General features: G+C 36.4%; 1 protein-coding gene across 1 annotated transcript in view; it reads right to left on the bottom strand.

The window, feature by feature from the left end:
* USH2A (usherin) overlaps positions 1 to 12316 on the bottom strand; it is a 371525-nt gene that overhangs the window by 278539 nt on the left and 80670 nt on the right. Inside the window, exons 16-19 of the mRNA XM_050972284.1 lie at positions 10935 to 11429; positions 9261 to 9533; positions 6849 to 7006; positions 5442 to 5586 (exon numbers count right to left, since the gene is read on the bottom strand). Coding sequence (XP_050828241.1) covers positions 5442 to 5586; positions 6849 to 7006; positions 9261 to 9533; positions 10935 to 11429 — 1071 coding nt within the window. The remainder of the gene's footprint in view (positions 1 to 5441; positions 5587 to 6848; positions 7007 to 9260; positions 9534 to 10934; positions 11430 to 12316) is intronic.

Raw genomic sequence — 12316 nt, 5'->3', positions numbered from 1 at the left:
TTTATTCTTGGAATAAATAATTGGATAATTAGCCAAGCTGAATCATCAGAGGATTCCAGTGCTGCTCAAGTGTTCTTGTCAAAGGTGAAGCAAATTCATTTCAGCTTTGCCTCTGTAGCTTTCTGAAGAGGCTTTGATTTTTTTTCCTGCTACATTCTTGGCAGCAGCCTCAAATTCATGAGTCCATACATCAAGTCAGTAGTTTAACAACAAATGAAATTAAATTCAAAGAAGGGAAACTAATTGAAGGACAGCAACAAAAGTGTTTGGTAATGTGCTTTTTAATATGGCATGCCACATTTGCATGATAATTTTTCCTTTTTAGCATGGAGCAGAAAGTGACTAGCTTAATGAGGGATTATTCAAGACAGGAATGAACAAAATGCATTCATAACTAAGAACAAAGATTGTATTATGAAACGGAAACAGGCAACTGCCGAGAAGTAACTGGATGATTGGTTTATGCATTATGAATAAAAAGGTAGAAAAATATTTATATTAGTATTCACTAATGACTATATATACAAGATTGTTGTAATTAAAATTATAAATTAACATATTAAGAGTGCTTGTTTAATCACTTTGGGTCCTATTCACAATGAAGAGACTTATGTACATGCATGCAAAACAATCTGTGTTTCCAGGCCAGCAGCAAATGGCCCTCGTATTTCTTTTCTGTAACAAAGGAAACTATACATTTCTTACTACCTGATTAATGGGTATTGGTGATTTTAAAATTGAGGCATAGCCTTTTGTAGAAAAAGCCATTTATGACAGACATTAACAAATGAGGCTTTTGAAAAGGGTCTGTGCCAGACCTTATTCATGAATGGAAAAAATGGAAAAAAAATGGACAAATTACTCAGATTAAAAGGGTAATCAAAAATAAAACAAAAAGGAGTGTAAGACAGCCCAGAATTACCCCAGCAAACCCAGAGGCAACTCCAAAGCCCCAAATACAACTGGTTGAGAAGTCTGCCAAGAAACCAGATGCAGCTGGTGCTGGAAGAATATCTCCTACAAATTAGCTTCTGAACCTTGTAATTGCCATCAAAAGCAAAAGATCAGGAATACAATGTGCTGGGTAAATGCAGCAATCACAAATCAAATACTTTACTATGTCTTAAAAAGTGCTTTTTAAATGAATTTTTAAAAAAAAAGTGCAAAGGGAAGGAGAACTTGACTACAATAAGTAAGCTTAGTCACACAGCAGCTCATGAAACATAGCTGTATAGATTGTTTAAGGCAACCTTTGACTATATGATTTGAGATCAGTAGCATAAGCAATTGTACTGGTCCAAGCATTCACATGGCTAATTTCATCCTGCTGAAATGAGAGAAAATGATGGGAATAAAATGGCATTTCTCTGCTTCACTGAAAAATTTTGAAAACATACATGTTTTGTATTGGCAATTCATCATTTCATGCAGACACTTTGTCACAAAAATACACTTAATAAACTTTCAAAGGACCAGGTTTCTCACTGGTACCAGCTAGTAAAGTTCTACAGGTACCATTTCAGAATCCTGCTTGAGAAAAAACCATGCAACAAAATCTGCTTTTGAAATTAAAAAAAAAAACCTAAGACCTAGTAAAAACAACAGACTTAATGGCATTCTCAAAACTAAATAGGAATTTGAACACGGAAGAACCCAGAGAGAAGAATAAAAGAAACTTTTGCTCCATGTATTGAGTTGAATGTATAATTACTGTCTAATGTTGCTCTCAGTTACACACATGCAGATCCACTCGATCTTCTTATGGCACAGACTAAAGCAAAGTTCAAACAGGATTTCAAATTCTCAAAGTATGAACAATGAACTTTTCCTCATCTATCAGCCAAGGATTTCAGTAGCATGAGCAGAATACTACAGCACATAAAAGTATTTCAAATACCACAAGGACTGTGGAAGCTGCAGCTGCTTAATTTACCATTTAAATGACTGATTAAAAAGTCTGAAACACTTCTTAATAAATTGCATATTTAAAAGTCTGCTATTTATGTATTTGTATCTAACAGATCAAATTTAGGTTCTCTTTCTGTCCAGTCACCTTCTCTTTGAAGGTAACAGGGATGGGTAATTCTCTTCTACTACCTTCCTACACTTATTTTGATCTTTCATCCCATACTGCATTTATGCTAACACTGATCTTCCAACAATTTTTACCATTCTTGGAGCATCAGGCATAACTGTTCTTTTATTTAGCTCACCCTCCTGGCTTCATATGCATTTGTAACACTCAGCCTTTTTATAGAATAACTCCATTCTTAGCAAGTTACTTAGTTTTCTCACACTCTCCCCTCCCATTCTTCTCATTTGTCTTCTTTATTACCATTTACAGACATTGCGGGTGTATGTATTGGTGAGGAGGAGTGATTTTGCCAGTCTGACAGACACAAGGACATATGGCCAATTTGAGTTTTCTTTCCTCTACTCCTGTAAAGCTACACATGAGATATTCCCACTACAGATGCCTATATTGAACCAAGTTAGAATGAATCCCCTCATTAAGCTTGTTTCTGGATTTTACCTCACAGTCCAAGAGACTTCTCACTGAAAAATCAGCAGACTTTTCTTAATGCTTCTGCCCCCTTGGATACTATCCTTAAATTCTGCTCCTGTGTGAAGTAGTCTCTTTTCTTTACCATTTCAATTTTATCTCAAAACGCCTTACTTTTCTTCCTCAATAATTTTGTTTCTAGTTATTTCATGCCCCTGTTACTGCTATTGTTTTCATTTTCTGTCTGACAATGTATTACGGAAAAAAACCCCACCAAACTAAAAAAAAAACCAAAAAAAAAAAAAACCCACAAGTCTTCGGAGAAAAAGATTAGCTTTTAAAGAGTATATTTTTTATAACTAGGCTTCAAATTATCCTAATGGATCTGAACAAAGCTTAAAGATTTCTTGAGATTTCTAGTGGCAAATTTTAGAAGCTATTGGCAATTTCCAAAGAAGCCCCTTCCTAGTACACATCTGTTGGACATGCCAAAATCACAGCCATCAAGATAGCCATTGATTGAAAAGTTCCATGTGATAAACCTAGACATGCCATACATAAAGGTGAGTGGACATGGTTTTCCATTATCCTTCTGTCCTCCTCCTAAGGATCAGAGGAGAAGAATTAGTCCAATTTAGTATAACCTCTAGCCCAATTTAAAACACAATTCAAAGCTCCTGGATTTTGTTACGATGCAAGGGGACCATTTATGCTGGAACACATTCAGTCAAGACTTCCTCCAAAAGGCTGCCTTTGCCAGGGCATGGAGGGGGACTGGCATCCAGCCAGGTATGCTGGCTCTTTGCCAGGGAGACATTCCTTCATGAAAAAGGACTCCAACAGTCCTAGAAAGACAATTTTAATTTCATTTTGCACATCTCAATGACAAAAAAAAGAAATTATAGAAATGGACTAAGACTTGATTATCTATTTTTACAAATGCCTGGGATTGGTTTTGCCAATTTTGTTTCAGGTTTTAACTCCCTTTGATTGTCATCATGTAAGTGCTGCTTTTAAATTGACTTTGGAAACACAGCTTTACAGAACCTCATGGAAGGAAACATGTATATGCACACAAAAAGAAAAAAAAATAAAAACCAAACCTCACACAAACAACCAAAAAAAAAAAAAAAAACCCACACACAAAAAAAGCCCTGAATGGATAGGATGAAACAAATATCTCCAGGAACAAAAAATGTGACTTGTGGAATACATATGCAAATTGCATGTAAAATCTAAGTTTTTCATTTTTCAGTTTGCCAAAATTTAACACATTGCAATAACATGCTTTAAATACAAAATAAAAGGAACACAATACAGCACTGATTCTTTTCTTTCAAAGCTTACAACAATAAGTAGGAAAAAGCTTCACAACAAAACAGCTAATAAATGGGGACATGCCTGCTATGCTATTTTGTATTCTCCTGTCTTCTCTAATGTGCTAGGTCTCTCAGTATTAACACAACCAGGGAGGAGATGGTCATAAACAAGTTGTCAAGCATAACTAAGCTATTGTTCCTGAATCTTTTAATAAATGTATAAATGCAAAGTTGGATCATTTGTAGTAATAAGGTGTGCTGTTTAGACAATATTTGTTTCCATGGTTATCAGCATAGACTGGAACACCACTCCTCATGGCTGTGTGGAATGGGATAAAGTCATACAAGTAGGAGGCTCTCTATATGGCCAGCCTTCCACACAAAAAACCCCCAAAAAATGGAAAGGCAATGAAATAAATAGACATGAAGAACTGAGAATAGATTAGGGGCAATATCCCAACACCTTAAATATCACTTCAGCAGAAAATTTCCGATATTTTCCTATGTGAGATGAAATTACATCAGAGGTAATTGCAAAGATCATCATCACAACATCCATATGACAACACCACTAATTGCTTAATTTTTTAGTTGTAATTGTTTAACATTTTTAGTTAAGCATTCTAGCTAATATTGTGACACTAACTAACGTGTTTTAAATGCCTATACAAAAGGAAACCACAATGTTAAGTGGTCATCTCTCTTCAGTATGCCACATAGCATGGGTTTGAGCTTGTATTTATAGTATTAAAGAACCACACTGACTACTTCATTCCATGAAGAGACTTGTAAAGCTGATATTCCTAAAAATTTCTCTCTTAAAACCCTCTTGAACCCCTGCTGTCCAAGAAGTGAGTTTAGGCCAGTCCTTTCTTCAAAGGAAACACAGGCTTTCTCTATCTCTGTTCTGGACTGATGTGTATTTTCCCATAAATTTGTAGGCATTACCTATGAAATAATGACAATGCTACTGAAATTAACTTGAAGACTGAAAATGCATTAAAGTGCACAAGAACACATAGGCAATTTCTTTAGCACTGTTCCCATATATATGTAGATATATATCTAGAAAGCATAATCTCAAATCTCAGGGGCTAAATAAACAAACATTTTCAAAAAAGCAGACCCAAAGCAGGTATGTTGCTTCTGATAAGACACTATGTACTTACGTTACTCTTAAAGCCATACAACTTGTCCTGCATGTGTTAAGCAAGGCATTGTCACAGCTGGAGCATTTTACACTTCTTGTTATGCAAACACACTTTGAAAAATACCAATAACAAATTAACAACTTCTTAGCATCCCGAATGGATGAGTGGATGCAGCCACGTTTATGTGCCTTCACTGTTTAAACACATACGAATAAAAACCATACATATCATAACTTGCAGCTGAGAGAGCAGTACACAAATCCTACTGCCATAGCAGAGTACCTTAAACCTCCACTGAAAACATTTTGGGTTTAATCTGTTGAAACAAACAAATAATAATTAAGCAAGTCACTTTGTATTAATACAACACCTACCCCTGCCACTGTGCATCAAACTAGGACCATCATCACGGTATTCATTAGTAAACCATGTGTCAGCTTTACACTTTGCTACAGATTGTTTCCTTACCAGCTGCCAAGGTTTGCCCCATGCCTGGCTCACTGGTTACACAACCAATTTGATTGCAGAGAGTAACAGTGAAGTTGTACGTCCTGTAAGGTTTTAATCCTGTTGCTACATAGGAGAGCTCGTGAGCCTCGGCTATATGCAAAACCTGCAAAGCCAACAGATTGGAAGACAACAGTTGGTTAATAATATTTTCATTCCTGTCATTCGATGACACGATCACTAATAAGAAACTTGTCTCTGAACTTGCAGGTTCCTTCACTCAGATGTGAGAAAGCTTGAATAGACCAACTGAGGGAGAGGATTATTTTGGAGAGTCTGAACAAGCTGGGATTTAGGTGATAATACTTCCCATCACACTGTTTTATGAGGTAATAAGCCAGTTCCTGAGTGGATAAATGAGGAAACAAAGTTATTGCCTCATAAAACTGTGTGGTGGTGCAGTTATCACTACAAACAGTGCAGCAACAATTGAGATGACGAAAATGACACTATTAAGTTGTGAAATCTGACCACCACTGAAGGAGTGACATGATTAGCAGGCATTAGGAAGGAGGGGAATAACAAATACCTACAAACAATTTCATCTGCTTTATTTTAACATCAGTATAAGCTATCAATGGGAGGGGAACTGAATAAACTGTAGCATTTTAGATATCTTTGTTATCAGATGATTTTTGCATGAAGAATCTTGCAAGCCAGTGACCAGAAGCAATTGGAATTTATGTATTGTTATAATAGCCCAGAGAACAGTAGTATCCCCAGCTGAAAAGCAAATAAACTGAGGGCCATCTGTGGTGATACCAAAAGACAAAATCAGCTCTGAATGAGAAATACAATATGAGAGCACCAGATCCACTCCCATATTCTGATTATGTATCATGTTTCTGCTCATTCCTCAGCTTTCAGCTTAGTACTGATGCCATGATACCTGTTTGCCAAACCCAGTCACTCAAGCATTACAACAGTATTTTAAATTCACATATTTTGACTTTTTAAATGTTTCTTTCCCGTACTTTAGGTTTCCCCACTTCAAAAACTCATCCAGACAAGTACCTTTTTAAGGAAAATGTATATACCTACAATACAATATGGGTACAAAATTTAAGCATATTAGCAAGTACAGCAACAATATAGAACCAGTATATACAAATATCAAGGTAATTTAAATTTTATTGCACAAAATTCTCATCTCTCCTAATTTTGAATCTCAACTGCTACTGAAAACAAGTCAGATCAGAAAGACAGCTTAAAATGCAGATGTGTTACACAGCATTACCTCAAACCTGTAGGTGATCACAGAACACACGACAAACCAGGGAAAAAATTCATCACAACACCTCAGAAGACATCAGGTTTTATCAATTTTATTAACAGTTACGAAATACTTAATGTAACTAACAATAATACCTGGGAAAATGGTGGCAAGGACCTTTGCTCAGTCATCAAGCTGATGCTGTACCCCATCACTTCTCCTCTTGATATATTATCTTCAGGTTTTTCCCATGACACATTAAGGGAATAGGGTGAAAGAGGGAATACTGATGGAGATGGCATAAATGCTGGGGCTGAAATAAAGTTAAATTAATAATATTAATAAAATAAGTGAGCAATATGTATACTGCAAGCTTCCTCATTGTACTTGCAAAACACCATTTCAGACAATCATTTCTTTTCCCTTTCTAACCTTATTTTCAAGTCTAGCTGGAATTTTCACCTTATTTTGGTAAGTGCTTCACTCATCATTCTCCTGTTTTCTACTCTGGCTGTGAATGCAGATTAAAACTCTGCCTGTGTCTTCAAAGAAATACTAATCAACACTACAGTCCTATCCCCCTGTAGCAGGTAGGAAAGTACATACAAATGAAAAGGCCTTGAAGAAAAACTTCATGCGACATGGGAAAAAACTGATAAAAGCAAAAACTGTTCAATACTTTGGCATCTTAAAAGCAATTCTGTTTGCTAGGCCAGTTTGAAATTAACATGTCTCTCACTTCTTACGAAACAGTTCCCCTGTCTTCCATAGTAAATCTGTTAAAGGATTGTTTGCACTGCAGTTAAATCCCCACCTGATTCCTCTGTAATAATAGGATACCAACTCACAGCACTTCTGCTACATACAAACAACTGCACTAATGGACCTCTTCCCAAATACAATTTAACACTTTTATAAAATATAATATTTAGGAACAGATAAGCAAAAAGGCTCATTTTGAAGGAGGAATTAGTTTAGCCTGCTGTTTTGCTGGAGTAAATGACTGAGGACATGTTTTCAAGCAAGCATTGAACAAAAGCATAAGTAATGTAAGAGAGATGTTTAATTGTTACCATAGGCTTTATCAATCTGAAAACCATAGATTTCTACTGAAAACATTGAAATAAATTGCTGATATTTGAAATAATATGTCATGTGGCAAAGCCCTTTTGAAAATCTGAAGAGAAGGGTCATAATATGACAGGCTGTGAACTGGCTACATTTTGATTAAAAGGGGCCATATTATGACACTTGGCCTCTATAAAAGCCCATGAAGAGCTGTAAGGAGTTAAAGAGCACAGTTGGTTGTCTCAAATATGAAAGACTTAGCCATGAGATAAGCACAGAAGGAAGCAACAGGATGGCGCTAACTTCAGGCCCGGTGCATGAGAGATCTGCTTTGCTCATTCTGGTTAAAAGTGCCCAGACAAAGATTCCCACTTCAGCAAATGGTGTGAAGAAGCAACTGCCCACACACATATCACTGGTCAAACAAAGATCACCCCAAGTCTTGGGACAGATGGCTTTTGCAAACACCAAGAACCACTGAAGCTCCCCTGAATATGCTCCTCTGGATACCTGGAACCTGGACTGTAAGATAAGCCACCACAGCAAGACTTGAGATAAGAAAAAGATGTTACTATTGTCCAGATGTTATCTCAGACCCAGCTGGAGATTAAAAAACCTTGGGAAGAAGAATGTATCATTGATAGTGGACACAAAGAACACAAGATTTATGGGCCACAACAAAAGCCAACTTGGCAACTGTGATGAAATCAGCTCTGACTGGGTAGAAGGTAAATCCATCAGGGGAGATCATGACCACCAACTGATAGCCCATCAACCCAAGAAACCCACTGACACAAAAAAAAAAAGAGAAAGACTGAGACTAATTAGCATTAGAAGCAAGGGAATCCTCTGAGCAATAGAATAAGACAACTCTGTAGCCAATGAGAATTAGTTCTTTTATTTGCTAAGAAGTATAAATAGTGAAAAATTACAAATGACCTCAGAATCACCACTGAGAAGACCAGAGTGAAGAAGGACCAACAGAACACTGCTGGATTTATGGGTGGTAACTATCTTCTGTTGATCTCTCGCTCCCCGCTGTGTTTTCTCTTTTTTTCTATCTCTACACCTAACATTTCCTGTTAAATAAAATCCATGTGATTGACTTTGGCATTTGGTCTCATTTGAACCTTAATTTGGATAGAGGCATCTCTCACTAATGGGGTCTCAGCAGAAGTTTCAAGCACTATACTCCTGAAAAGTGAACCCGCTCAAGGTCTTCAAATTTAAACACTGCTTGGTATATTTTGCAATCTTGTAGTTTAAATGTAGGGTTAATTGAAATGGATTATTTTCCTTAACAACATGGCATTATGATGAAGAAAATGCTTTTGCTTTTCATGCTCAGTTCTGAGATCATCTGATCTATCTTTAATTAGTTAAAAAAGTGAATTTATCCCTAGTTAACCATCATTAAACACTTTTATGGAAAATTAAGAATACATTCTAATCTGCATTTTCCTTTCATTTCTGTCAAATAAATTCAAACCAGTGCTTACCAGCCTCTCCTGTTCGTCCTGATATCCAATCTGAAGATATGCTACCTGCCATGTTTACTGCTAGCACAGAAAATTCATACTCTGTGAATGGCTCCAGATCAATAACTGTGGTACTTGTCTGTGGTGGAGCCAAGGCATTTTCATTCTGAGATTCCACAACTGGTTGAGGACTGAGCCACCCACTGCTTTGGAAAATACGAATTTCAGGATGAAGAAAGTTCCCAGCTGATTTTAATTTTTTCCTCATGTAAAGTTCATATCTTATAATTATACCTAGAGGAAAAGGCCAGAAAAAACAGTGAATTTAACTGATAACTGGAGTTCTACTAAAATACCAACTTCTTTTTACTTTTTTTTTCTTTAAGACAAAGAGAAGAGAACTTTTGAGTGAAATTTTATTTATTTTAATGCCAACATTTTAAAACAAATTACTGGGTAGGAGATACATGTACATCAGTTTTATATCAATGCAAAATTATTATATACACAGGAAGGCCTCACCACTCTGGGGTAAAAAAAACAATCAGTGTTGTGCTATGAAGCAATACATTATTTAGGCTGGATCCTGAAAGTAGTTTAAGTGTAAGATCTTAGAAAATCTTACCAGAGATTTCTTGCAAAGCCACGAGATAACCGCCATAAAATTTATGCATTTGGGTCTGTATTCATGCACTAAATGGGGGATGTATAAAAGCTTCCATGAGAAAGAGCTTTTCTCTTTGTCTTTGGAGAGACCAGGAAATCTGACCAGATATTGAGGCAAATATGAGAATATTGCTTAAAACTGCTTGTGCTGGCCATTAGATGCATGTCATGGCTATGGACTAGGAAGAATGTACGACACAAGTTGAGGTACCAACAGTAAATATCATGACCTCCATTGTAGAAACTGAACAAACAGTTATTGCTGTGTGGGCATTCTTCCTATCCAGTCTGGAAAGAGCTGGAAAATTAGATGCTCAAAGTGAAAGCTGAGCTCCCCAAAGACCCATACCCATTCTGTGAACAGACACAAATGTTTGTTTTCACTTGCATAAATATTTCTGCTTCTGTCAGTGCAAGTTCACAAAAATTTCATTGCTCATATATTAAAAGATAGTTTTACCAACAAAATTAGTGGTGTTACAGAAGTATCTTACAACAGCTGTGCTCTCAGTTTCAAAAACCTAAAATATTATTACACAAGTTAGACCAGCAAATCTTGGCAATCACCTAATCCCTAACAAAGTTATACAGGTAATAGAATTGGCTACTGCACATGACGGATGGCTTCAAAAACAGACTTCTCTGTTAATTCTTAGAATTTTTTCCATAACTGTTATCTGCTTATTTATCTTTTGTCAGGCAATACTACCACATCTGTCTGAACTAAGCAATCTGGCAAATTAGGAAAAAATTAATTTTACTGTAAATGTTTGATTATAAATGTGATTTTTGCTGCAGCAGATGCCACTGAGTGCTAAATCCTGGACCACACAGTCAGTGGATTTCTGGACTCTGGAAGAATAAAACACAAACTCTGAGGATGCACTTAATGGCAAATAGGCAAATTAGGAAAACATCTTACTTCATTTCTCAGTGCATGGTGCATGGGCAGGGATGCTCTAATGAGATTTGAGAAAATGTTGCTTTTCCCCTGCAAAGACTTTGACAAAAGTAAAGACAACATCCTACCATTTGGTTTCTCAGGTGGTGACCATTCCACAGCCAGTTCTGTAGAGCTGATGCTTTCTACAGTCGGTGGGTGTAGCCCTTCTGGAGGAGCCTGTGCAGTAACTACTGTTACTGGCTGGCTCTTTAAGCAGCCTCCACTAGTACAAGCTTGCACAGAAAAAACATACTTTGTAAATGGAATGAGATTCCAAATAATTGCTGAAGTCTTTAAGCCTTCATACTGACCACAAGGCTGCAGGTCAACTGAGCTAGTACAAGTCAAAATGTATTTCTCTATGGGCCCAGAGTCATTGGAGACGCTTGTCCAGTAAAGTAAAACAGAGTGATGACTAACAGGAAAGACAGGATTTAAATCCAAGCTTCCTACAGGTGTTCCAGATTTTGTTCTGTACGTCACTGAGTCACTTCTTGTAAAACCATGAACATTGCTGGCTTGGATATAATAGGAGTAGAAGGTATATGGAGCTAACATGACATCGGTGAAGGTCTGAACACCTGAAACAAACAGGTGAGAAGAAAACTGTATCAGTCTTAAGACATTAAAAATTATCTCAGATGCTATACCTAAATTCTGTCCAGCTCTAATCCAATACAGATTTATGCCTGTCCAGAGACTTGAGCTCTTCTTGAGATTATAAACATTGCAACTCCTCAGTTTTTTTAGCACAGGAAAAAAGGTCCCCTTTATCCTTTATTATCTTCCACCGCACAATAGCATCATTAGAGGCATTATTTTTTTCACGGAACTTCTAGTTCCTGCTTTAATCATGAAGATTAAAACAATTATCTTCTCATTTCTCTTTTTCTTCAAAATAATTATTTCAAATGTAAATCAGCATCAATATTAGAGAATATAATTAAGAAAAAAAAACCCCAAACCATTGTGCAAACTTTCAGATCTCTTTTTTTGATTAATTTGATGGCATAAGACAAAATATTTCAACTTTGTGTGCTTTCACTTCCTGATTTATACAATAATGCTTAAAACCTCATTTGAAAAGCATTTGATCTTGGATAAGAAGTGAAACAAAAGTGCAAATAATTATTAAAAAAGTATATACAAAGCTTATATTTACCTGCCTCACCCCTACTTGTCCCAGCAAACAGGCCCCAGTACAGGTAATAACTGGCATAGACTCCATGATTCACAGATGGCGGATCATGTATATCTTTATTAAGAAACCCATTGCTCTTTTATAAACAGTTACAATACAGCTGGACCTAATGGGTCCTCCAATCCAAACACCATCACCATTGGCTAATTAAGAAACCACTCTTTGATAAACAAATCTCCATAACACATTCCACATGTTCACACTACCAGGTACAGCAAGTTAAGATTAAAAATTTCATTATTTTCTCTGACCTTCTCAGAGACTTTC

Source organism: Serinus canaria, chromosome 3, assembly GCF_022539315.1.
Source record: "Serinus canaria isolate serCan28SL12 chromosome 3, serCan2020, whole genome shotgun sequence".
Lineage (NCBI taxonomy): Eukaryota > Metazoa > Chordata > Aves > Passeriformes > Fringillidae > Serinus > Serinus canaria.
Note: the sequence above shows the minus strand (reverse complement) of the source record. Positions and strands in the feature narration are given on the sequence as shown.